The 27,477-nt window shown below is 49.4% G+C and overlaps 1 protein-coding gene across 1 annotated transcript; it reads left to right on the top strand.

Annotated features, from left to right (window-relative positions):
- LOC135888363 (zinc finger protein RFP-like) lies at positions 1–24,151 on the top strand. The gene is made up of 7 exons (XM_065416169.1): positions 1–417; positions 12,940–13,035; positions 14,687–14,917; positions 16,584–16,606; positions 19,194–19,309; positions 21,194–21,226; positions 23,640–24,151. Exons 1-7 carry the CDS (start codon positions 1–3, stop codon positions 24,149–24,151), a joined length of 1,428 nt encoding a protein of 475 aa, XP_065272241.1.
- Positions 24,152–27,477: the final 3,326 nt, after the last annotated feature.

Here is a 27,477-nt window from a genome sequence, read left to right as displayed (position 1 = left end):
ATGGCTGCTGCGAATCCAGCACAATCTCTCCTAGGTGAACTGACTTGTTCAGTGTGTCTAGATTATTTTAAAGACCCAGTGTCTCTAGATTGTGGGCACCATTTCTGCCAGGCCTGCATCACTCAGTACTGGGAGGAATTGAGTACAAACTTCCACTGTCCTGAGTGCAGAGAAACCTTCCCCCAGAGAAACTTCAAACCAAACAGACAGCTCAGGAATATTGTAGAAGCTGCCAGAAAACTTACACTGGAGTTAACAAAAGAACCAGAAGTTGGGACAGTGTGTGAAAAACACAAGAGGGCTTTAGATGACTTCTGCCAAGAGGATCAAACACTCATTTGTTTGGTTTGCCACCTGTCCCGAGATCACAGAGAACACACTGTGGTTCCCGTAGAGGAGGCTGCTGAGGATTACAAGGTAAGAAATCATGGAACGGTGTAAAAGCTGGAATGGCCAGGAACGGCATTTTAATTTAAAAAAATTATGGCAAAAAACAGCAGATATGGACCCTTATAAACAATACGTTAGCAATGAGAACAGACTTATAACACACTGTTATTAACCTGTTCTGGCCCCAAACCATTGTTATCACCAATAAGGACCCAGAAAAGTGAGTTCTGAATTGGCCCGGGGCGGAAATGTATAACCTATAGCCCAGTACTATTACAGTGGGACTGCTGCTGACCTGGGACACACATTCTGCCAGAAATGAAAAAAAATATCTTGTGTGCATGTGTTGTGTATTTGTCATGAATCAGTGCAGTCACAAGAATTGTGGATTTTCCTGAAAAAAGGCACATGAAGGGGGAGAGGAAAAGTCTCCTGGCTGAAATGTGGCATATGAACAAGTGTAGTTGGCTTCAATATTGTCACCTCTTAAAAAAATACCAATTACTTCTGGAAGCTCCCAACTTGCAGAGATTTCAGGGACCCGGCAGTACTGACACACAAACCCTTCCAGGGGACAGTGAAGGTCATACACATCACTAAGCATTGGGACTGATTCTGCTTTTCTGTTTTTCATACATTATTTTTTATTTCTTGTGTATTTTTGAGAAGAGTCGCTCCCATATGTGCAGCTGCGACATTAGAGTCTGTTATTTTTCACTGGTAATTTCTAGATAGGCCTAAATGTTTCTGCTCCACAACTTTTGACAGTACAGATGGCAATGTATGACCGTGAGATCTCAAGGGATATTTTCTCCTATTCCTATAGGGCACACATGGGTCAGGTGTTTCGTCTTGTCCCAGATAATGAACAATCATTTTGTCCACATTTCCATCAGAAACTTCATATCCGTATCTGTGACACAAAACCTCATCTGTATCGGTCAGTCTTTGGAAATATCTCTTCCTTACCAGAGGCTCCCTCTGTTGGGAAAAGATGTCTTCCTCTGTGGATCCATTTGTATTGATCACACCTCCACTCATCTCTTTTGTCCTTTTGCCCTTCATAACTATATGCAAGGAGCTGTCCATTTTTTTGGCTTAGAAGCTGGAAGAGTCGATATTTTGTCTTGTATAGGATTTCTTAATGTGTCCAGTGATTCTTGCAGTGAAAGTGGTCCCAGTTTATACATAGAAACTGAACTACACGCACTGGAGGAAAGAGAGACTAACCAATCTATTTTATTCTATTTGTGCACCTGTGAACTTTAGGTTTTGTTAAATCTTCTGCAAAGCTTTGTGCAAATCAGATTAGAGTTAAGGGTGAGACACACACTGACTGGACAATTGTCGAGACGCAACCGATGATAGAGTAGGATGATTAAAGTAGAATAATGTATTGCATTTAAGCAACACACACTACCAGCTCAGTGATTGGCAACCATGATAGGGACCTAGGAGGTTAGTGGCCTATTCTGAACCTACTTATGTGCCATGCAACTGTACACACAGGGGACCCTCTAAGCAGCTCTGTGCATTCTCGACACCGACTGAGAGCTACGTGCAGGGGGGAAGGTCAAGGTTCCAAACTGCAGAGGAGCAGAGGTGAAAACGGGGTGAAAACAGGTGTTCCCACAGGTACGTGCGTTCTGAAGCAGCAAGACAGCGAGTATTCGCCCCCATGGAATACCCACCCTGTCCCCCTCGCTGCCTGCTCCCTGAACCCATTTCTGTGGGAACAGCTGAGCTGGTCTAGGAGTGAGCACTGAAAGTGCTCAGTGAGGGAAGAGTGAGATCAGAGGAAGGAAATGGACTTGCAGGGGGCAGCGAGACAAGGTGGGGGAGGTGATATCTTTGGACCAACTTCTGTTGGTGAGACAAGCTTTGGAGCGTACACAGACAGAGGTACACAGAGAGAGGCAGCAAATCAGCTGCAAAGCAAAAGGGAGCAAGAGAGACTCAGACTTTTTACCCAAAGCCAGGCAGTAGGAGGCAAACAACTAATTGTCATCCTTTGGGCCCCTTTGGAACCAAGTGTTCTGGGTGGATTTAGTAATAAAGTGAATTATCTCCCAAAAACCCGGGTTAAAGGTCGGTTCAGACGAGTTTCTCATTAGCATTGTATCAGTCTCACCTGTATGTGCTGTATGTAAAACTTTGGTCCCCTGAGCCACTTCAGAACTGACGGTTCAGGCTCCTCCTTGGTTTTAAAAATGGTTCTGGGCTGGAATGGGTTAATGACAGTCAGCTGTTAATCAGTTCTCATGACTACAGTAACACTCCCAGTGTTGTCTGACTGTTTCCTCTGAGTTGCTTTAAATCAGTTTTATTTATTAAAATGCCATTCCAGCCATTGCCCTTTATTTTGGTCCCATGAGCCACTTCGGAGCTGAGACTGTGGGTGGTTTTATGAATAAAGCTGTTTGTTGAACAGGCGGGTTGTCAGCGGTGTTCTGTAGTACAACATTATTCTCAGTTGTATTGTGAGTATCATTTTTGTCCCCTGTGCTGCCTCGGAACTGAGTGTTCTGGGCGGATTTACTGACACAGCCGTTTATTGCCTGAAACCATCACTTGCAGGTGGGTTTGGAAGAGGTTTTCTGTATTATTGCATAATACAACTCAGTGAGTTGTATTATGTGTATCGCTTTGGTTCCCGAGCGCTTTTGGGACCGTGTGTTCCAGGTCCTTTTTTGCGTTCAAATAAAAGGTTCTGAATTAGAAAGGGTTAATAAGTGTGTAATTAGTCAGTTCTCATTAATAAAATATTGCTCTGAAGCGTCTGTAACAGTCTCCACTGTTTTTTCAACAATTGTATTTATTAAGATATGTTTCTGGCATATTTTTGTTCCCTGTGTCTCTTTGGAACCGAGTGTTCTGGGCAGTTTTATTTATGAAGCTGGTTGGAGCTTGGAACGGGCCCCTAAAGGTGGCTTCAGCAAAGGTTTTCTGTAGCGTTGTTCTCAGTTAGTTGTATTACGTGACAGTTTTAGTAAGGCATGCAACAACTCCTTTGCATGCCTTAGGCCAGGTCTACACCCAGCCGCTAGTTCGGCGGCTGGGAATCGAAGTTCTGGGTTCGATTTATCGCGTCTGGTCTGGACACGATAAATCGATCCAGGAAGCGCTCGCCGTCGACTGCGGTACTCCAGCTCGGCGAGAGGAGTACCGCGGAGTCGACGGGGAGCCTGCCTACCGCGTGTGGACCGCGTCTGAACCGCGGTAAGTTCGAACTAAGGTATGTCGACTTCAGCTACGTTATTCACGTAGCTGAAGTTGCGTACCTTAGTTCGAATTTGGGGGGTAGTGTAGACCAGGCCTAAGGCAGTCCAAAATGACGTCCTCCATGTGGTGTAAACATGATCTCGCATGCACTGTGTGCGAGGTCCTGCTGTGCGGAGGACACCATTTTGTTCTGCATCGGGGCCGGAGAGAATCATCCCGCGTGTTGGATCCAGCCTGCAGGCTGCCAGTTTGACAATGCACAGGCGGTCGGGCATGCAGTGCAGGCTTGCGTTTATAGATGGCACATCACTGTACATGTATCATTTTGGTCCCGGCACCTGAGAACTGTCCATGAAGGGATCTTTACATTCGCTCTGCTGTTACAGATGGGGAAACTGAGGCACAAAGTGACTTGGACTTGTCCAGGGTCATACGGGGAGGGTGTGGTGGAGCTGGGAATTGAGGCCAGATCTCCTGAGTCAGAGCCCAGTGTTCTGTCATTGGCAAAGCTTCGTGCATCTATTCCAGGAGTAACCAGGGAGGACTTAAACCGCAGCTGCTGCAGCTAAACATTTTCAGATCTGCAGGACCTGGAACACTTATACCCAAGAGTTTTAAAAGAATTGGCCGAGGAGCTCATTGAGCCATTAAGGTTGATATTCAGAGTTTTTTAAAACACTGAGAAAGTTCCAGGGGACTGGGCAAAACGCGACCGTTGTGCCAATATTGTAAAATGAGAAATGAAGTGACTTGGGTAACTATAGACTGTTTAGCCTGACATCAGTCCTGGGCACAGTCACCGCAAGGCTGAGATGAGATACAATCAGTAAAGAATTAAAAAGTGGTAGCGTAACGCCAATCTACATGGTTTCATAGGAAATAGTTCATGTCAAACAAACTTGGCATAGTTTTTTGATGAGCTCACCTCTTTGGTTGCCAAAGGTAATTATGTTGAGATAATATCTTTAGACGTCAGGAAGGTATGTGACTTGGCCCTGCATGACATTCTGATGAAAACATAAGCAATATAGCAGATAAGGTGCAAAGTTTTAATAGTGAGGGGAATTAACTGGCCGAGGGACATGGTGGATTCTCCGTCACTGAGCCCTGATCTACACTGGGGGGGGGAAATCAATCTAAGATACGCAACTTCAACTACGGGAATAGCGTAGCTGAAGTCAACGTATCTTAGATCGACTTACCTCATGTCCTCACGGCGCGGGATAGACTGCCGCCGCTCCCCCGTCGACTCCGCTTCCGCCTCTCGGCAGTGGTGGAGTTCCAGAGTTGACGGCAGAGCGATCGGGGATCGATTTATCGCATCTACACTAGGCGCGATAAATCGATCCCTGATAGATCGATCACTACATGCCGATCTGGCGGGTAGTGAAGACCTGCCCTTAGTGTCTTTACATCAGGATTGGATGGGTCTTTCAAAGCGATCTGTCAAAAGTCATGGGGGGTTGATCCAGGAAACAGGAGGTGCGGTTCTGAGGCCTGAAACAATTGGGAATCTATAAACCCAGGGTCCTGACTGTCCAGCCCCAGTCACAACCAACAAACCCACGGAAATTCACTCTCTACACACACCCCAGGCCTTTTTACCAGGTTAGCCCTATAGTGAAGGTGGGGTCCACAGAGTTACCTGCTAACCTGAGCCAGCGGAACTAGCGCTGAATGGATTTCTGCAAACAGCAGCTGATTATTCCATAGCTGCTGGGTCGGCACCTTCATCCCATCTCCATCCGCTTGTCCTCAGTGAGCAGAGATACAGCTCACCCTCAGCCGGCCCGCACTCTGGCGCTCTCGTAAGGAGCCCACTCCTTCATTTCAACACAGAACAGAACAAATTGAACATTCTTCTTTTGATTCCTTCTGAAATTTCCCACCAAAACCCCACCGTTCCCGACAAATGCATTTCTCACCAAAAGCAGGCTTTCCTGCCCCCAAAGTGACCTTCCTCTCCAAACCCAACATTTCCCTCCAAAAAAGTATATTTCTTGCCAAAAATGAGGTTGCCAAAAACGTTGGCTTGCACCAAACCCCCGTTTTTCAGTTGAAAACAATTTTCTACACTGTGGGTCCTACTGGCGCCCCCCCCCCTCCCCCCAGTCTGGCACCTGAGGCAGCCACCTCACTTCACCTCATGGTAAGGCCAGCCCTGCACCAAAGCCCCATTTTTCAGTGGGAAATCTTGTTGCTCTGAAAATGTCGGCTGGCTCCAGTTCATTGGAGATGGGAAGCTGAGGCAATAGAGAGAAAGAAGCGATTCTCCAAGTTCACGCAAGGTCTGAAAACCAGCCCGTTTGAGGGTACGTTTGAATTGTTCCATCTGAGGGATGAACTTTAGGAATCTCGCACTTCCTTGACATTTGTCTAGCAGAGTTTGGGGGCCTGGTTCCTTTTCTCACTCCACCACCCAGCACATAAACCAGGCCCGCATGCCACACAGGGTCTCCCCAAGCAGCTCAACCAATCTCAGGCCACACCTACCACCCCTCAGGGCGTGGCCAACCACCCCTACTACGTTGACGGCAGTGTTTCTGAGGGCAGGGCCATGTTACTTAGACTGTAAACTCTCTGGGGACATGGCCCGTCTTTTTGTTCTGTGTTTGTGTAGCGCCCGGCTTGTATGGGGGCCGGGTCCATGACTGGGGCTTCTAGGCACTCCAGTAATACAAATAAATAAAATAATAATAATTAATAATGTTATGTAATCCTGGCTTCTAACCCCAGCTCTAGGAGGGCAGTGGGATCTAGTGGGTTAGAGAAGGGGGGGCTGGGAGCCAGGACTCCTGTGTTCTAACCCCAGCTGTGGGAAGGGAGTGTGTCTAATAGGTTAGAGTGGGTGCAGGGACTAGGAGCCAGCATGTCAGGCCTCAGGGCTTCAGCCATTTCTAACTATTAGAAATTGGGATGAGATCTGATGGAGCAGGTTGGATTCTGGGTTGCTGGGTCCTACCCCCAGCTCTGGGAGGGAAGTGGGGTCTGGTGGGGAAAAGCTGGGAGCCAGGACTCCTGGGTTCTCCCCTCAGTTCTGCCACTGAATTCTTGTGTGCCCATGGCTAACGTGCGAACAGCCCGGGGCCCCAGTCTGCATGCGGGGCAGCGTCCCCTTTATGCCCTTCTTCTCGCTGGGTCCGTTCTGCTCCTGACACCAGCCCACCTGCCAAGTATTCCCCATTTAGTAGTTGTGCATTTGAGTTTTCCTTCCTAACCAAGAGCTGAGGAGATGAGTAGAAGTAATACCCAATTTTCTGTCAGTGGACATTTTTTGACAAGCCCTAAATGTGACCTGTGTGCATGGCTCCGTCCTTTCTGTGTGTATCTTGGCTGCCATTTCCAAGACCTCCCTGTACGCTGCTTGGAGAGTAGCCCAGGAACTGCAAGAAGCCACCGGACTCTATGAAACCAAGGTCTGCGAATGCAAATGGAAATTTGCATGTGTGCCAAGCAGGAGGAAGAAATCGAGGAGGAGATCCAGGCCAATGGAGGGAGAATTAAAGAGACTGATGAGAACCCAGCAGAGCTTTCAGCATGGCTGGCGAAGATGAAGGAACAGCAGAACGAGCGGAGGAGACATGTCCGCCTCTTTGCCCTGCAGGCCGGGAAGGTGACGGGGAAGACTCTGCCTATGGGACTTCCTGGGTCCTTTTGGAAATAATTGTGAAGTTCTGACTGGGAAACGGGGGCCAGGAATTGTGGCACTTCCTGGTTGGAGAGGAAACAAGGGTCCATGTTGGGAAGCTAACTGATACCGTTCGGTTTAGGGCCGTCCACAAGGCCAAAACAAGGATTTTCAGAGTTGAGTTGGGCCCAGTGCAGAAGGAAACGTGACATGTCAGTTGGCCACGTTCTGGTCTCACCCCTCTGTAAAATCAAGCAGGAGGTTTATTGCTTCTTCCATGGAAATCGGCGGTGTTTGACGTTCATGGGAACTCACTACCATGTTTACAAAGCTCTGAAACACGTGAACCGGGCACTCCTGGAGGTGTGTTAATTTCTTCCCAGGAACCAAGAGGAACGGATCCATTGGTTAATGATTGCTAAGCCTTTTGGTCCTTGGACAAAGCACTAGGCAAGATTAACCGGTTACAGAGAGTGAAAGTGGGAGTCAGGACACCGGAGTTCTGTTCCCAGCTCTGGGGAAAGAGTGGGGTCCAGCAGGTTAGATCAGGGAAATCTATTAAAATGGGGGGCTGTATCCTGGAAAGCAGTGATGCTCTAAGGGACTTTGGGGCCATAGAAGCCAACCGAGCATGAATTCCCAAAGCAGCGCTGTGGCTAAGAGCACTAATGTATAAGCAGGGGAATACCTGAGTAGTGGGGTGGTGTTACCTCTGTAAACGACATTAGTGCGGCCATTACTGGATACACGTCCTGTTCTGGTGTCTGCCTTTCAAAAGGGACATTTGATAAATTGGAAAGAGTTCAGAAAAGAGCCAGAAAAAGTCTGGAAAACCCGCCGTACAAAGAGACCAAAGGAGTTTAATCTCTTTAGCTCATGGAGGAGAAGGTTAATAGGTGGTGATCTATAAGTACCTACGCAGGGAGAAAATTTCTGTCAGCAGAGACTCTTTAATGTATCGGACAAAGGCTGAATGAGATCCAATGGCTGGAGACTGAAGCTAGACCAATTCAGCTTAGATATAAGGCGAACATTTGCAGGGTAATTAAGAGTCAGAACAATTTCCCTAGGGATGTGATGGATTCTCCATCATTTGGAGTCTTTAAACCAAGATCACTTGGGTTTTTCAAAAGAGCTCTGCTCCAACTCAATGGGAACTCCAACTCCTGGGTTCTAACCCCATCTCTGGGAGGGGAGTGTGTCTAATAGGTTAGTGTGGGTGCAGGGACTAGGAGCCAGCATGTCAGGCCTCAGGGCTTCAGCCATTTCTAACTATTAGAGATCGGGATGAGATCTGATGGAGCAGGTTGGATTCTGGGTTGCTGGGTCCTACCCCCAGCTCTGGGAGGGAAGTGGGGTCTGGTGGGAAAGAGCTGGGAGCCAGGACTCCTGGGTTCTCCTCTCAGTTCTACCACTGAATTCTTGTGTGCCCATGGTTAATATGCGAACAGACCAGGGCCCCAGTCTGCATGTGGGGCAGCATCCCCCTTATGCCCTTCTTTTTGCTGGGTCATTTCTGCTCCTGCCACCGGCCCACCTGCCGTCTCCCTTTCGCTGGCAGCAAACTGAGCTGAACGAATCATCCAAAGGCCAAAATGTCTCCGCTCAGGCTGCTGGGGCAGCAAATAGAGAACTGGCCCTCGAAGCTGCCAAGGGGAGTTGAGCCCCATGGGGCACAGCAGAGGGGAGATTCCTGTCACAGCAGCTCCGTGCTGCCAGTCGCTCCCATTTCATTGGTGACCCATTCCCCACTGCTGGGGGCGAGACCGAGAGCTTTATGGCCACCATGCTGTGAAATCAAGCCAGGGGTTTACAGCTTCTTCCATGGAACTCAGCCATGTTTGATTTTCAGGGGAAATCGCAGCCATACTGATAAAGTGACTGAACCGGGCACTGCCCAGGAATCACCATGAATGGATCCTGGCCTTAATGATTGCTAAGCCCTCGGGACACGGAGCGCTAGGCTAGGCTAATGTGTTGCAGGGAGTGAGGCTGGGAGCCAGGACTCCTGGGTTCTCTCCCCAGCACTAGGAAGGAAGTGGGGTCTAGTAGGTTACAGTGGGGGTGGAGGGCTAGAGGCAGGATGCCGGGCTCTTCTTGCCAGGTTTGAGAGGAGACTTAGAATCACAGAAATGTGGGGCTGGAAGGGATTCAAGGGATCATCTAGTTCAGCCCCCTGCGCTGAGGCAGGACCAAGTAAACCTAGACCATTCCTGGAAGGTGTGTGTCCAACCTGGTCTTCAAAATCTCCTGTGAGGAGGATTCCACAACCTCCCCTGGAAGCCTGTCCCAGAGCTTAACTATCCCCGAAGTTAGAAAGTCTTTTCAATATCTAATCTACCCTCCCTTGCAACAGATTGAGCCCATGGACATGGCGAACAGCTGATCAACATCCTCTTTATGAAAGCCCTTGACATATTGGAAGACAGTTATCAGATCCCCTCTTGATCTTCTTTTCTCAACACTAAACATGCCCCTTTTTTAACCTTTCCTCACAGGTCGGGTTCTCTACACCTTTGAACATTTTTGTTCCTCCCCTCGGGATTCTCTCCAGGTTGTCCACATCTTTCCTCAAGTGCAGCACCCAAAACTGGGGGAGGGATAGCTCAGTGGTTTGAGCATTGTTCTGTTAAACCCAGGGTTGTGAGTTCAATCCTTGAGGGGGCCACTTGGGGATCTGCAGCAAAATCAGTACTTGGTCCTGCTAGTGAAGGCAGGGGGCTGGACTCAATGACCTTTCAAGGTAACTTCCAGTTCTAGGAGATAGGATATCTCCATTAATTAAAAAAAAACAAAACCCACAAACTGGACACAGGACTCTAGCTGAGGCCTCACCCATGTTGAGTCGAGGGGGACAATGACCTCCTGTGTCTCACATACAACACTCCTGTTCATACACACCAGGATGATATGAGCCTTTTTTGCAACTGCATCACATTGTTGATTCACCTTCAATCTGTGACCCACTATGACACCCCCTTTCCTGTTCAGCAGTACAACCACCTAGCGAGGTATTCCCCGTTTTGTAGTTGTGCATTTGAGTTTTCCTTCCTAACCGACAGCTGAGGAAATGAGTAGAAGTAATACCCAATTTTCTGTCAGTGGACATTTTTTGACAAGCCCTAAATGTGACCTGTGTGAATGGCTCCATCCTTTCTGCGTGTATCTTGGCCGCCATTTCCAAGACCTCCCTGTACGCTGCTCGGAGAGTAGCCCAGGAGCTGCAAGAAGCCACCGGACTCTATGAAACCAAGGTCTGCGAATGCAAATGAAAATTTGCATGTGTGCCAAGCAGGAGGAAGAAATCGAGGAGGAAATCAAGGCCAATGGAGGGAGAATTAAAGAGACTGATGAGAACCCAGCAGAGCTTTCAGCATGGCTGGCGAAGATGAAGGAACAGTAGAACGAGCGGAGGAGACATGTCCGCCTCTTTGCCCTGCAGGCCGGGAAGGTGACGGGGAAGACTCTGCCTATGGGACTTCCTGGGTCATTTTGGAAATAATTGTGAAGTTGTGACTGGAAAACGAGGGCCAGGAGTTGTGGCACTTCCTGGTTGGAGAGGAAACAAGGGTCCATGTTGGGAAGCTAACTGATACCGTTCGGTTTAGGGCCATCCACAAGGCCAAACAAGGATTTTCAGAGTTTAGCCGGGCCCAGTGCAGAGGGAAACGTGACATGTCAGTTGGCCACGTTCTGGTCTCAGCCCTCTGTAAAATCAGGCAGGAGGTTTATTGCTTCTTCCATGGAAATCGGCGGTGTTTGACGTTCATGGGAACTCACTACCATGTTTACAAAGCTCTGAAACACGTGGAAGTGTGTTAACTTCTTCCCAGGAACCAAGATGAATCGATCCATTGGTTAATGATTGCTAAGCCTTTTGGTCCTTGGAGAAAGCGCTAGGCAAGATTAACCGGTTACAGTGAGTGAAAGTGGGAGTCAGGACACCGGAGTTCTGTTCCCAGCTCTGGGGAAAGAGTGGGGTCCAGCAGGTTAGATCAGGGGAATCTATTAAGATGGGGGGCTGTATCCTGGAAAGCAGTGATGCTCTAAGGGACTTTGGGGCCATAGAAGCCAACCGAGCATGAATTCCCAAAGCAGCGCTGTGGCTAAGAGCACTAATGTATAAGCAGGGGAATACCTGAGTAGTGGGGTGGTGTTACCTCTGTATACGACATTAGTGCGGCCATTACTGGATACGGCTCCTGTTCTGGTTAGGGTGACCAGATGCCAAAGATGAAATATCGGGACACCGGGGGGCGGAGCAAAAAGAAAAAAAAGAAAAAAAAAAAGCCGCCAGAGCGCACCCCCCGCAACCCTCTGCAGCCACTGGCTGGGCCCCCGGCTCTGCAATCAGAGATGCAGCTCTCGGCTGCTCCTCTGCCCTAAAAACCAGCCTCCCTCCCGGCACGGGCTTGTCCCGCCGCCGCACACAAAGGCTGGTGCAGGAGGCAAAGTCCCGGGGGGTGGGGCCGGGAAGGCCGCAGGAGCAGGGGGCAGTGAGAACCCACCCGGGGACGGGAGAGCCCCGCAAAGGAGGCAGAGACCCCCCCCCTTCCCCACCCTGTAGCTGCCATAAGCGCCAGTGAACAAACCGGAGTGCTCCCCCCTTGGTGTGTGTGGGACTGCCGAGCCGAGCAGCTTCCTTCTTCCCCCGCCGCCTCCGCTCCACTCACGGGCGGGAGGTTTTGGGTTACAGCGCCCGGACCCCGGACCCCCCACAGCCGCCGCGCCAAGAGAGAGGTGCAGACTCAGAGTAACTGCCCGACCCTCCTCCCTCCATCCCCCCCCCACACATCCCTCCTCCGCTGGCCTCCTGGCGCAGCTGCTGCACCGCACCACCCTCTTAATCTTCATGGCGACCGCGCCACACACGCTGGTGTCTGGCCTCCCTCCAGCGCTTCCGCCGCCGCCACACAGCTGATTGGCGCGCAAGCAGCATGCGTGGGGAAGAGGCGGGGCCAGGGCAGGGATTTGGGGAGCTATCCAATGGGGGAAGGAGGGGGCGGAGTCGGGGGGGTGCGAGCCAGAGCGGAGGGCAAAAATTGCTTCTTTGTCCAGTGTCCCGACCAAACATCGGTCGGGGCGCGGGACAAACAAGTAAATATCGGGACAGTCCCGATAAAATCGGGACGTCTGGTCACCCTAGTTCTGGTGTCTGCTTTCAAAAGGGACATTTGATAAATTGGAAAGAGTTCAGAAAAGGTCTGGAAAACCCGCCGTACAGAGAGAGACCAAAGGAGTTTAATCTCTTTAGCTCATGGAGGAGAAGGTTAATAGGTGATGGTCTATAAGTACCTACACAGGGAGAAGATTTCTGACAGCAGAGACTCTTTAATGTATCGGACAAAGACTGAACGAGAGCCAATGACTGGAGACTGAAGCTAGTCAAATTCAGCTTAGAAATAAGATGATCATTTGCAGAGTAATTAAGAGTTGGAACAATTTCTCTAGGGAACAAAATTTTCTACACTCTAGTCCTAGTGACACTCCCCCTCCCCCACAGTCTGGCACCTGAGGCGGCCACCTCAGTTCACCTCATGGTAAGACCAGCCCTGACAACAAGCGTGAGAGTGACTGTATAGTCATGGGGTTAGAGCACTCACCCATTGTATTATGTATCTGATATTCTTGCAAATATAAATAAATGGGGGGAAATCCTCCAAAAACAAGCTAAACTAAACCAGTTTTTCTTTTGTTAGGACCAAATTCGGAGCCGTTTGGAGATTTTGAAGAAAGAGAAAGAAGTGATTCTGTCATTTAAATTGAGTGGGGAAAATAAAAGCCATGAACTGCTGGTAGGTGCCGTTATTATTCAGAAGCAAATGTGCACAGGGACATTATCAATACACGGCTTAGTCTGAGTGTCATCAGAGGAATAGTGAGTAACACGTTCTCAGCCGTGAAAGATGATTACTTATTTCTTCTCATTGTAAAGAAAAACTGTTCTGCTTTAGTTGAGAGTAAGCGGGAAAATGCAGCATTAAAGAAAGAGTTTTAATCATCCAAATATTGTCACTGATAATTCGAGTGTAATTTGTTTATGTAACAGTAGTTTCTCCTTTAGTGTTTCAACTAAAGCTGGTTGAAAATTTTGTGTCATTTCAAACTGAAATTTTCATTTTGCTTGTAGAAAGATGAAAATTTTGAAAACTTACACGTTTCTTTTTTATCTCTTTCTCTTTTTAGTCCTTTTTTTCTACTGAGTGCACTAAAATGAATAATTTCCAGTTTTTCCCCCTTAGTTTTTCCTTTTTCTTTTTGCCACTTTTTCAAAACTGAGGGATCTTTTGAAGAGGTACAGAGAGGAAGTACTAAAAAGAAAAATGGGTGGGAAATTAACATTATTTTGTTCCATTTTGGGGAAAGGGAGAAAGAAAAATGTGACATGTTTCAAAAGTTATTTCAAGATATTTTTCAAACAAATAAAAGAAGTTCCATTTTGAAAACTGAGAAATGGAAACAACATTGAAATTTCAATTATTTTTGCAAATTCCCCCACCCTGTAATTTTTTGGCCAGTTTCACTTTCAGCAGAGATAACCACAGCTGGCCAATCCGTGCAGCTGCTCTAGGAATCTGCTGCCCCAGAGGAGGAGGCTGGCCACTTAGTCCCTAAGACAAAGCACAAGGACGTCATTGGAAAGACTCCGGGTCAGTTCAGTGAGCTTTGGAACAGGCCCTTAATGGTATCGCTGCTAGACATTGCCATGGAGACGATCTGGGTTCCAGATCTGGTCTCATTTCCTGGCTCCCAGGGTATCAGGGGCCAGAGAGTGCTCCAGAGAGAGCATAAATTGGTGGACTTCTCTCCAGTTCACATGCGCTCATTCCTAAGCAACCTGCAAACTCAGATTTGCGTGTGCAAAAAGGGGTTTTCCCAGCAGCCCAATTTGTGCTCAAGGTCCCTGTGTGGCTTAAAATCCAAGATTTACGGTGGGCCAAATTTTATGTATCCAAAACTGTTTTCAGAACTCGTGAGAGCAAATGATGGAGCTCAAGTTTTAGTACTTTTTTTTAAAAGGCCCTTTATGTCTCTCTGTATTTTGTGGACAGCATATGTTCCCCAGTCCAAGTCTAGTGCTTCTTAGTTTGGGTTCTGCTGTTTCCGCTACTAACATAATACTTGCCAGTCCCGTTCTGAATCCCACACCTGCTGTGCTTCCTGTTATTGGAAGGATCTGGTTTTCCAGAAGCCACTGATCAGAGATTATCCAATTCATGCAAGAAAAATTCATATTCTAAACACCAGTTAGGACTCTTGAAAATCTATTGGAAAATCTTCTGTCTACTGAGCATAGAGTATGTTCTCCATAAAATGTCAGAAGTTAAATTCTGTGGGGTTGCAATGACATGCTGCCTCGTGCATAAAATGTCCCATGGCTTTATAACACGCTCCATATTCTTGTCCTTCACCGGTGCTTTTCCTGTTTGTATCTCGTCTTTTCAGAAACAGCTAGAAACTGAGAAGCAGAAGATTGTGTCTGAATTTCAGCAACTGCACCGGTTTCTGGAGGAACAAGAGCGACTCCGGCTGGCCCAATTGGAAGAGCTGAATCAGGAAATTGAAAAGAGGAGGGCTGAGTATGTTGCCAAATTATCTGAGGAAATATCTTCTTTCAGTTCCCTGATCAGTGAGATGGAGCAGAAGTGCCAGCAGCCAGCGAGGGAATTCCTGCAGGTGAGACAGTGTTAGAAACACCCCAGAACCTTTCTCAGGGCCACAAAGTCTCCTAACTCTTCACTTTTGGAGTGTAGGAGTGAATGGTCAGAACATACAGTATTGCTAAAATATACATTATTTTTCTTTAAGGGCTTAATAAAATGCCCATTAAAGTCAATGGAAATATAATTCTTGAGTACAAGGAGCATTGGATCGAGCCTAAATGAAAAGAAATTCTTCTTTTGAATTCTAGTGGGAGAAAACTCCAAAAATGGCAAACTCCAAACTGTGTTCTCCCTGTCTCATAATGCAAGAACAAAGGGACAGTCAATAAAATTAGAAGGTGACAAATTCAAAACTGATCCAAAGAAACACTTTTTCACACATCGTGTAATCAGACTGCGGAACTCATTGTTACAGGATTTTGTTGAGACCAACCACTTAGCAAAACTTAAAAAGTGATTGGACATGTATCTGGATAACAAGAATAGCCAGAGTTATAGTTAACTATAACAAAACATTTATAAGGGGTATTAAACCTCATGCTTCATTGCTTCAGCCAGTCGCTGTTAGTGAGAAGCATGAGAATGTAGGAGGCAGATTATCTTAAACATTCCTCTGAAGCAAATGGCACTGTCCACCTTTGGAGACTGAATACTGATTAGATGGACCTCCGGTCTGAGCCAGTCTGGCGTTTCCTGTGTTCCAAACGCTGACTCCAAAAGATTAAAGATGGAACCAGTCTTTATTTATCGAAGTAGCTAAAATTGAAGCTAAGATTCCATTTAAACCTTGATTTTGCCACTTTTCCTACATATCACAAAAAGGGAAAATATTGGCCTTAAAATTAATACATGGGATCTGAGGCTGTGGGGATTTTGTCTGCCAGAACTGAAGTTAGATAGGAGCTGTTCATTACTTATGGTAGCCTGAAAGTGTAAGTAGTCGTTAGAATTCCAAAAGCCTTCTAATGACTTTATTTTTTTTAAATGCCTCTAATTAGCCAAAAAGGAAAAAAAAGGTGAGGAATAAAACGTAGCATCCTGGATGTCTCTAGCTGATATCTAAGATCAAATTCTCAGTTGCAGCCAGTATCTGCTGTGGGCAGCGTTCTTCACTCCTCAGATTTCCTGCATTGAACCTGGGGTGTAGGATAGTGAATGGCCCTGTGTTACTCTGTACCCAACACCCATTGTTCTCACCCAGCCCCACCTCCTGTGGGTGTCAAGAAGCCCACAGAACAGGCCTTCAGAGTGTTTGTGGGCGAGTGGGGCGAGAGTTTACAGCACGGGGGCAGCACAGCCTGGGGGCATCCCTCCTATCGGACCCACTGGAGTCTGCAGGAGGGGATCTTCCCCACACCTGTGAGTGTTCGGGAGATCTTTGTTCAACACATCACAAGACTGAGCCCTCTGCTTCCATGTGCCAGCTGGTTATCCAAATGCCATTACACAAAGAGCCTGTGTGCCCCCTAGTACAAACTTCCTGGGCCCAGATCCTGCAGTCAGAGCACTTCGCCAAAAGAGCAAAGGCAACACATGTAATGTTTTTGTTTGTATTCATAAATAACAAATAATTCCTCTTTGAACCTCAAATTGTGAAGACAAAGTGAGTCCTCTCCACAGCAGGAGGGATCCTTAGTCTGAGAGATGGGACTGAATTTCCTTTTATCTTTCTCCTCTAGGAGATCAAAGGCAACTTGAGCAGGTACGTGGCTCCTTCTCACTCTCCCTTTCACTCCCCAATGCAGGGAAGGGATTTTGGACATGAGATGTGGCTCCCCATGGTCCAGTAGTGCAGAGTGTGGGGCTGGTTCCTAATCTTCCTCCGTTAAATCTAATCTTGGGGCTGTTGTTATTTTAACTAGACTCCAGAATAGAGCAGCCTGAGAAAAGAGTGATTTACCTACAGACAGGGTATTGATTTGTAGTGTGGCTGGTGGAATGGAGACCTCAGGAGATTGGGGATGGACAATGGGTCTCTCATTTCTAGGTCATAGACTCCAAACTCCACCTAGGTGGGTAGGGATGGAAAGTCAGGGCCATCTGATGACTATTCAATGAGCTGTTTATTAATTGTTTCTTATTATGCAGTGAGCTCTGTCCGTGTGCTGGGCCTGGCAAGAGATCTGATGGAAGAGACATTCCCTGCTCTAAGGAGTTTATAATGTGCTGTTATCAGTAGTACTATGGCAGTGCCTAGAGGCCCAAGGCAAAACCAGGGCCCAACATGCTGGGTGCTGCACAGACACACAGACAGAGACAGTCCCTGCCCCAGGGAGTTTACAGTCTAAATAGACACAAGAGACAAAGGGCGAAGGGAGGAAGGATTAAAATCGATTGAAGGGGACATTCAATAAAGACAAAGTGCTGCACTTTGGAAGGAAATATCAAATGTACAACTACGAAATGGGGAATCACTGGCTAGGCAGCAGGACTGCGGAAAAACATCTGGGGGTTCCAGTGGATCACACATTGAAGGAGTCGGCAGTGTGATGCTCTTGTGAAAAAGGCAAATGTCATTGTGGGATGTTGTCCCAGGTTGCTGTATTCACCGCAGGTGGTGCCTCCTCCTGGCTGTTCTGGGGATTAGCTCTCTTCCAGGGCCAACCCCTCCCCTTGCCGTCTCTCTCCCGTTGTCTCTCTCTCACTCTGCAGCCTCATCTCTCACTCCAAGAGCTGCAGCTTCCTCTTCGTGACTCAGCCTCCAGACAGATCACTAAATGGTTTCCCCTTCTGGGGTACAGAGTCTCACTGGTCCCATTGTCCAGGCAATGCCACTACATCAGTGGCTGGTAGGGGAACTCGAGCCCGCCCACTGCTCCAGGGCCCAGCCCAGGGACCTACCACATGCAGGCAAGGTCTGCTCGCTCCCTGGGCTGCTTCCTACTCACCTCCCATAGGCTTTCTTCTCCGCCCTTCTCTCTTATACAGGTTAGACGAGGTGACCCTGGCAGTCCCTTCTAGCCCTATGATCTAAGTACTCCCTTCCCCCAGGGCCAGGCTCCTAGCATGCTATTCTTTCCCTGTTTCCCTCTTTCCCTTTCGAATGCACAGAGGGGGGCTGAAGACTTCCTCACTGCAGCCAATTTCTGTTGCCAGCTTCCTGGCTTTATACTAGCCCAGCCCCCACCTGCTCAGCTGAGCTTCATCGTCCAATCAGGGACAACTTCTCTGGCCTAACCCCCTCATGTGTGGCCTGTCTCACCAATCTCCTCTTTCTCAGCTTCCTTCACTCTTTTTGGGGGGCTGATGTGCGGTGAACACCCCACCACAGATGTATTAACAGGAGTGTCGTATGTAAGACACAGGAGGACGTTGTTCCACCCTTCTTGCCACGGTGAAGCCTCACCTGGAATCCTGTGTCCAGTTTTGGGCATCACACTTTCAGAAAGATGTGGAAAAATTGGAGAAAGTTCAGAGGAGAGCAACACAAATGATCAGAGGTTTGGAATGGATGAGCTGTGAGGAAAGGTTGAAATAAATGGGTGTGTTTAGTGTAGAGAAGAGAAGACTGAGGCAGGGCCTGATAACAGTCTTCAAATCTGTCTGAGGCTGTTCTACAGAGCGCGGTGATCAGTTGGTCTTCAAGTCCCCTGAGGGCAGAACAAGAAGTAATCAGTTTAATTTGCAACAAGGGAGATTTACATCAGTGTGACGGGTTCCCGGGGTGCAGCCTGGACTGTGGGACTGCTGAGCCCTCCAAATCCCCAACCTGGGCTGCCTCTTGCCCAGTGATGCTGATGTCAAGCTACAAGCCTGCGCTGACACAGACAACACGACTTCCCTTAGCAGTTTCTTCCAATGGTTAATCCACCTGCACTCTTAAATATCTCTGTCTTTTTTCCCATTTGAATTTCTCTGGCTTCAGCTTCCAGCAATTGGTCCTTGTTGTGCCTTTGTTTGCTAAACTGAGGAGCTCTTTAGTACCAAGTCTGTTCTCCCCATGACGGTATTTATACCCCACACTCAAGTGCCAGGGGTCTCTCAGTGCGAGGCATTTCTACCAGCCCTCACATCAGTTTTGTGGGTCTTCTCTGCACCGGCTCCACTTTCTCAACGTCCAATTTAAAATGGGGGCACCAGAACTGGAGGCAGTTTTCCAATATCGGTCTCACCAAAATGAAGGGGAAGCTTGTAGTGTCACAGCTGGGATTGGACCTATTCCTGGGGCAATAGAGACTTTAATCCTCCAGGGTCTGCTGAGCTACAACCATTCACTAGAGTAAAACACATGTGAGTAAAACAGAAATATGACCGAACTCCACAACGAGTAACACTGGGTTGTTCTTCAGATGTGAGAGGGAGAAGTTTCAGAACCCAGTGGCCTTTTCTTCTGACCTGAAATGGAGAATCTGGGAATCTTCTCAAAGAAATGCATCTCTGGAGACCACAGTGAAGAAATTCAAAGGTAATAAACAGGCACCTGGGGAATTTTCTCACATATGTTACACTGATAATTGACAGAGCTGGGTAAATCTCTTAGGGACAATGACTGCGGATGGAGATAGTCAACTAATCATTTGGAAGCTATGAATTCCCTACTCAGCTCTCAGTACAGCACATACACACTGGGTTAGGGGCCTAAAGTCGGACTCCCTGGAGGTTTTCCTTTCTTAGCAGCTATGAACATAGGTGCCGACCCCGTGGGTGCTCTGTTGCTGGAGCACCCATGGGGAAAAATTGGTGGGTGCTCTGCACCCACCGGCAGCCAAGCTCCCATCCCCACCACCTGCCTCACATCACCTCCGCCTCCTCCCCCGAGCGTGCTGTGTCCCCGCTTCTCCCCCTAGCTCTCAGCGCTTGCTGCAGCAAAACAAGCTCCAAGAGTGAGGGAGGAGGAGTGGGAACGCGGTGAGCTCAAGGGAGGAGGCAGGGCTGGGGCAGAGATTCGGGAAGGGGTCTAATAGGGCAGCGAGGGGCAGAGTTGGGGTGGGACTTTGGGGAAGAGGTTGGAATGGGGGTGGGGCAGGGCCGGGAGGGGGCGGGACAGGGGTGGAGTCGGGGCGGGGCCGGAGACAGAGGCGGGTCACACAGAAGTTGGCACCTATGGCTATGAACGTTAACCTTAGCTTGAGCTTCCTGCTGAATTAACGGTTTTTGAAGTATGTTTGTTTGGATTTTTTGTCTGCAAGGCCTCCGGTGTCATCATAGTCCCTCTCTTGCTTTAGAGCAGGGGTGGGGAACCTTTTTTCTATCACGGGCCATTGTCTGTGCCTCCTCTCCCCAGACACTAGGCCATGGCTCCGGGAGGGAGGGTGGGATGCAGACAGGGGCAAGGGAGTTGAGGCTGGGACCACAGCTGGGCGTGGGAGCAGAGCCCTGGGTGTGGGGCCAGCAGATGGGAACCCACTGGGCGGGGATCTGGCAGCCAGCCAGGACCCTGGGCATGGGGCTGGCGGATGGGACCCTGCACAAAACCTGGGGGGTGTTGCAGCACCCTCCGCACTCCTAGTTCCCATGGCTCTGCGCAGAGGCTCAGGGCTTGCCCCGGTGGCAGGGCAAGTCAGCACTTGTGGCGGGGAAGGGGAGTGGTGCTACAGGCCGGATGAAATTTAGCAACAGGCCGGATCTGGCCCACGGGCTGTAGGTTTCCCACCCCTACTTTAGAGATTCTCCACCCTTTATCCTCCTGAGCTGGAGAGAATGAGACCACCAGGGCTGTCAGGAAGGATGAGCCAGTTTACTAAGTACTAGTGGTACAGGGACAGATTTAAAATTGGTTGGATGCTAATCAGTGAAAAAGTGTCTGTGTGTGGGTCTGTCTGTGAATGATGTGTTGGTTTCAGAGGGTTTCTCTACACAGCAATTAAACACCTGTGGCTGGCCCGTGTCCACTGACTCCGGCTCACGAGGTTCGGGCTCGAGCCTGGGCTCTGCGACCCTCTCCAGTCACAGGGTCCCAGAGACCAGGCGTCTGCCCAAGCCCCAGCATCTACACCACAATGAAACAGCCCCATTGCCCGAGCCCTGCGAGCCCAAGTCGGCTGTCATGGACCAGCCACAGGTGTGTAATCGCTGGTAAGACATCTCTGGGTCTGTCATGTAACCTTAGGTCATGTCCTTAGTTTTTAATGTTTGTGGTTATTTTTTAGTGATGTGTGGAATGGTTTGTACTGGTCTGAATTGCACTTAACCTCCTTAACTAGAACTTCATAACGTTTGTTTTCTTTTCATTTTGCTTTTGTGTTAGAACATTAACAATGTGAATATATCCCTAAACATGACATTGTCGGAGAATAACAGAGTTCTCACTTTCTGTTTCCACAACCTGACATTTCATTTCTCCCTCTAGACTCTCTGTCGTCTAGACAGCGCTTGGACAAAGGTAAATTTCTCATATCAAAGGGGGAGTGAAAACTTTCCTATGAATTATGGTGGCTCATTGGCAGTTCAGGTTTTGTTTCAATTTTGCATTGGAGAGGAGCTGAACACCGTATTACTGGTGGCTACCCAGATCTTCCCTAAAAAACAGAGAAGTAGATTCTTTTCTCTTAGAATTTGTAACTAGTGGTTGGGGTAACCAGATGGGCTGGGGTGCAGGAGAGGGGGCGAGCAGCATCTCCATAGAGATCTAAGAATTTAAAAATGAGCCTTTTGGAAAATCAGAGAGGATCATGTCACCTCATTTTCAGAACTCTTTATGCACATACATCACATCCTCTGGCAATATTATTATTGTTAGCAAATGCACAAGTGGTACAGTGAAGAATGGGAAAATTCAACATACAAAAATAGACATTTCTGTTTTATCTCTACTTTATAAGTCAAAAGAAAAAATGTTTAAAATGTCAGGGGACTGAATTGTCAGGGGTTGGAATGGGACAGAACTGATGGTCGTCTGGGGACTGAATTGCGGAGGGTAATCTGCTGGGAACCTCCTATGATGCCAGGATCTCTAATCACATCTGTGGGGAGAGGCGGGTGCAGGTGGGGAGAGGCGGGTGCAGGTGGGGTGCAGCAGAGCATCAACTCACCCCTGTGGTGCCTCCTGCTGATCGTCCTGGGGAAATTAGCTCTTTGACCCAGGAGCGCCTTCTGCAGGCCAGTGATCCGCTTGCCATTGGCCCCCATGTCCCTCCCAGGACCCCGGTACACTTGTCTCAGGGTTCTGCCTCCTGCAGTCCCCCCCAGTTTTACTGGGTTTCCCCCACCTGAGGGGAACCCCCACCCCCTATCCCCACATCGCCTCAGTCATGGCTACTGCCAGTCCCCATTTAGCCCCCGCGCCCTGGGGCGGACTGCAATCTATCAGCCGATCATCATAAGCAACACAGCCTTTGGACTGGCTGCCCCTCTGCAAGCCCAATACCTAGGTGGGCCTAGAACTAGGCCCTGGAGAGATGCTGGCCTAGGGCTTCCCTGCTCCTAAGGCCTTTCCCCAGCCCTGCCTTCCTCTCAGTCCCCTGGGTGAGTTCCCAAGCAGCCAGGTCTGTCTCCCTCTCCAGTCAGAGACTGACTGCTCCCTCCGGCTTCCCTGGCCTTCTTATTAGGCCCAGTTGCTTGGTTTGGGGCATGGCCCCAACTGCAGCCACTTCCCCAATCAGCCAGGGTTTTACTCCCTTGCCCAGCCCCAGCTCTCTGCAGGGCTTTTCCAACCCCTCCAGGGCCAGAGCGGGTGCTCACCCTGCTACATGGCGAAAGATGGCCGATGGAGGTTCCTGTGACCGTGGGGCCTGTTTCCGATCCTCTGTCCGTTCACGTATCCGGGCAGAGTTCCTCTGGGCGGCGTCCACTGGCTCCCTTGACACCTTTGAGGAGCAGTGGGCGCTGTCCGGGGTTCTCTGCTCGGTGTCCCCGTCAGGTTCCCTTCTTTTGACCCTTTGACTGCACTCCTGTCCCTGTTTTTACATTAGTTGTCCCCCGTTATCATTTGAGTTTCAGGCCCTGTGGGTCCTCCCCTTAGGCTGGGGGGGGGATCCTTTAGCAGTGGGCGGGCTACTTCCTGAAAACCCAATAGGTACATGGGGAAAGATTCCCTGGGCCTGATTGTCAGGCCCTTTTATGCTGCTCTTAGTGTGCCTGGAAACAGTCCCCAGAAAATAGCTCCGATGCAAGGGAGCCACCCCCGTCCATGTGAAGTTGGCAGAGGGGCTGTACAGCAACTCTGCCCCCCGCCGTTATTGTAGGAGTGGGTCGGGGCCATGCTGGGGGTCAGGGCTGTCCCTAGGGCGGTGCGGGGTCTGGGGCAGAAGTGATGGATTTGTCTCTTCTGGGACCGACTGCGACAGCCAATCACACCGGCCCACAGGGCTCCGCAAAGCACAGGGCCCGGAGCGGTCGCCCCAATTCGCCCTCCCCAAGAGACGGCTCTCCTGGGGGCATAGGCAGGATGCATCGCACTCTGGCTGCTCTCTGCTTTGCAGCCCTGAGGCCCCTGTAACTAGGGGCCAGGGAGACTAAAGGAAGGACAAAGTGGCTTAAACCACCTCCCTCTAACCCCCCTTGTCTTTCCCCCAAGCACAAGGATGGAATCACTGAGACTCAGACGCTGGGTCTGGGGGCCTGGCTCAGCGGAGCTGATCCTTTCACTCTGTCCCTGAACTGGCTCTGTCAGGGTGTGAATCCCCCCTGCCCATGGCTGAGATCTCAGCGCTGCTCCCCAGGCACAGCTGGGTAAATCCTGGAGGCAGGAGGTTGCCTGAGTCACTCCCCAGCTGGGGCAGGTTCTGTCACTGACACGATCAGACCCTGCCCCAGGGCTGAGCTCTGCCCCTCACGCTCTGATTCTCTCTCTGCAGCGAACGTGACTCTGGATCCAGACACGGCCCATCCCGACCTCATTGTGTCTGCGGATCGGAAAAGTGCAAGATGGGGGGAGACACGGCAGGATCTGCCCAACAACCCTGAGATATTTGACAATTGGACCTGTGTGATGGGCTGTGAGGGATTCACCTCGGGCAGACACTACTGGGAGGTGGAGGTGGAGGGGACGGGAGTCTATGTTGTAGGGGTGGCCAGAGAGTCTGTGAGCAGGAACGGAGGGATCAGCCCTAATGCTGAGCAGGGGATCTGGGCTGTGCAGGGCAGAGGGGATCTCTACTGGGCTCTCACTTCCCCTGAGCATGGCACCCCCTTGTCCCCAAGCCGGGCATGCCGCAGGATCCGGGTTTATCTTGACTGTGAAGGGTTGTGGGTGGCATTTTTTGATGCTGGTCGTGGGGACCCGATCGTCACTTTCCCGCTGACCCCTTTGGCAGGGGAAAGAATCCGCCCGTTATTCCAGGCTGGTGTTAGTGTGCGGCTCCTCTAGCCCCCACCCTCCTGATCTCTATGACCTGGAGGACTCAGCCAGTCTCCCCCTCCACAGACAGGGCTGCAGGGGGGTGACACTCTAGCCATAGCTCTATGGCTGTGGAGGTCTGTGTGAGGTGCTCTACACTGGGGCTCTATGCTCCTAGGAGGCCAACTCTTTGTGGAGTCGGGGGAGTCCCATCAAGGAAGGAGGGAGCCCCCCTGTGGGAGAGCGACCAGCCAAGTGCCAGGGAGAGACCCCTCAACTGGGGCAGGGGGAGGACAGGGGAGAGGCCTGGCTGAAGAGGCTGGTGGGGGGGACAGACCAGAGGGCAAAGCAGGTGTCAGGTGGGGAGAGGTTCCCAGGAGATCAGGGGCAGGTATTGCAGGGGAAGCAGAACTGAGCAGGGAGGACCCAGCTGCACAGACAACGTCCTGCCCCTTGGCTTGGGGGACACAGAGGCTGGGGACCCGTCGGGCCCCCCAGGGTTCCACCAATCAGAGCCCAGGACTGGAGTCCTCTGCTCCCCTTCAGCGGCTATTCTAGCAGCGTTAGCAGGATACTGGGTGGTGGATTTGGACTGACGAGGTCCTAAGCGCCCTGTGGGCCAGCGTTTGAGATCTGCGGTTCCTGACACAGAGGCAAGGGAGGGATCGGACACTGATCTGTGGGCCAGATGTTTCAAAGCGATTTAGCCTTTAAATACCCGGTGCTGTGAGCTCCCTTCTCAGAACAAACAGCTCAATCCCCTGTGGAATCCCAAAACTCAACTGAGGAATCGTCCCTTTTCCAGCAAACGTGAAAGAATTAAGATGTTGAAGTGATTGTTCCCTTAGACAGTGTTTATGGCAAAGCTAATATTGGCAGATTGTAAAGTTTAATTAATTGTTGGATTGACCGTTGTCAGATAGGGTGTAAATTTCACTTTCTTTATGATTTAACTACGGTTGTAAAAGTCAGCATTTTCTGAGGGCTTCAGGGCAGGTGCTGCTTCTTAGAGCTAGGAGAACAATATTTTCTCTGCCAAATTAATTTTAAAAATTAAAAAATTGAAGGAAATTTTAAAAATGCTGTTTTGTTTGACAATTTCTGTGGAATTTTTGCTTAGTTGAAAAAATTAAACCAAACTTAACAAAACATTTCAGTTCTTTGGTTGCTATATTCCCTCCACCCACACTTTTCGCTCTGCCTATTCTCTGCCTTCCATTGGAAAATCCTGGGGGGGGGGGGGGGAGAGAAAGAAAAGTGAGCAGACTTTTGACACAGTTCCACATGACACTCTCATAAGCAAAGGAAATATTGTCTACGTGAAATTACTATAAGGTGGGTGAACAACTGGTTGAAAAACTGTTCTCAAAGAGAAGTTATCAATGGTTTGCTGTCACATGGGAATACGTATTGAGTGGGGTCCCATAGTGCTCTGTCCTAGGTCTGGTACTCTTCCATATTTTCATTAATGACTTGGTTAATGGAGAGGGACCATGGAGTGGAGAGCATGCTTCTAAAATGTGCAGATGACACCAAGCTGGGAGGGGTGGTGAGCACTTGGGAGGACAGGATTAGAATTCAAAACACCCTTTACAAATTGGAGAATTGGTCTGAAATCAATGAGATGAAATTCAATAAAGACAAGTGCAACGCATTATACTGTATTTAGGAAGGAAAAATCAAATACACACAAACACAAACTGAGGACTAACTGGCTAGGCAGCAGCACTGCAGAAAAGGATCTGGGGGTTATAGTGGATCACAAATGGCATATGAGTCAACACTGTGATGCTGTTACAAAAAAGGCAAATTCCATTCTTGGATGTACTAATGGGAGTGTTGGGTGTAAGATACAGGAGGTGATTGTTCTACCCTATATGGCACGGGGGAGGCCTCGTCTGCAGTACTGTTTCCAATTCTGGGCACAGCACTTTAAGAAAGACGTGAACAAACTGGAGAGAGTCCAAACAAGTGCAGCACAAATGATGAGAGGCTTAGCAAACAAGATCTATGAGGAAAGGTTGAAAAACTGGGCATGTTTAGTCTAGAGAAGAGAAGGCTGAGTGGGGACATGATTATCTGCAAATATCCAAAAGGCTGCTGCATAGAGGACAGTGATCAATTGTTCCCCACGTCCAGCAAGGGTAGGACAAGAAGTGATGGGCTCAGTGTGCAGCAGGCGAGATTGAGGTTAGACCTAAGGAGAAACTTTCTAACTCTAAGGATAGTTAAGCATCAAACTGGTTACCTCGGGAGATTGTGGAATGCCAGTTATTGGAGCCCACGAAAGCTTATACTCTAATAAATTTGTTAGCCACAAGTGCCACAAGTACTCCTGTTCTTTTTGCGGATACAGACTAACACGGCTGCTCCTCTGAAATATGTAAATACAGTTTGCTCCTGCTCTGGTTACATATTCAGCAGATACAGCAGTGTCAAAGTGATCAACTTTGGCTGGTGTTGGGTACAAATCACCTTAGTACTGAATGCAGGGGAGTGAAATATGGTTACCAATGTTGTAATTAGTGTAGGTCTCTGATTGTTCAAAGACTAGGGCTAAGTAGGCATCATTAGGAGCCTCTTTGTTATGGTAAATGTCCAATCACAGCTGAAGTCACTTTTGATGGGGCAGCATCTCTGCCCAGCTTGCAAAGTGCTGAAAATCACTAAGTCCTTGGGCTGTGAAGCGCGAGTGTAGTCGCGCCGCCAGCGCTGCGAGAGCTCTCTCGCAGCGCTGCAAGTACTCCACCTCTCCGAGGGGAATAGCTTGCAGCGCTGCAGGCGCTGATTACACTGGCGCTCTACAGCGCTGCACTAGCTCGGGGGGGGGTGTGTTTTTTCACACCCCTGAGCGCAGCAAGTGCAGCGCTGTGAATTGCCAGTGTAGCCAAGGGCTAAGAGACTGATGTGTGGAGGTCACAGCAGAGAGGCAGGTGGCAGCAGAAGTGACTGATAGTCAGCTGGGGAACGAGTGGCTGGTGCAGCAGAGAGGCCCGATGAGCGCCCAGCAGGGCGGCTGAAGGAGAGGCGGGGTAAGAGTGGTGAACAGGTGGCCAGCAGGGCGGCTGGAGGAGAGGTGCAGTGAGCAGGTGGCTGGCGAGCAAGTGCCCGAGCAGCAGAGTGAGTAAGATGCTTCTTTACCCCACCCAGGGGGGAGGTGAATTCTGCCAATGTACCCCTGAACTCTGGGGCTGCACTGACCAAAGACACCGACTGTGCATGGGGTGCAGAGAAGGGTTGGGCACGTGAAAGGGAGTTTTGTGTTGCTGGACTTAAGAACCTGAGGGGGAAGGATACTGCCCAACCGACTTGGGGGTGGGTCTTTTACTCGTGGTTCATGTTTATGAGCCCTGTTT

Source organism: Emys orbicularis, chromosome 13 (assembly GCF_028017835.1).
Source record: "Emys orbicularis isolate rEmyOrb1 chromosome 13, rEmyOrb1.hap1, whole genome shotgun sequence".
NCBI classification, from domain to species: Eukaryota; Metazoa; Chordata; order Testudines; family Emydidae; genus Emys; species Emys orbicularis.
Note: the sequence above shows the minus strand (reverse complement) of the source record. Positions and strands in the feature narration are given on the sequence as shown.

Bases quoted from the DNA above. Each gene is read 5' to 3' on its own strand.
- LOC135888363 (XM_065416169.1), top strand. From the start codon at position 1: ATGGCTGCTGCGAATCCAGCACAATCTCTCCTAGGTGAACTGACTTGT. The intron at 14,918-16,583 runs GTGAGACAGTGT...TTTCTCCTCTAG, and splicing joins CAGCGAGGGAATTCCTGCAG to GAGATCAAAGGCAACTTGAG. The intron at 16,607-19,193 runs GTACGTGGCTCC...GTTGTTCTTCAG, and splicing joins ATCAAAGGCAACTTGAGCAG to ATGTGAGAGGGAGAAGTTTC.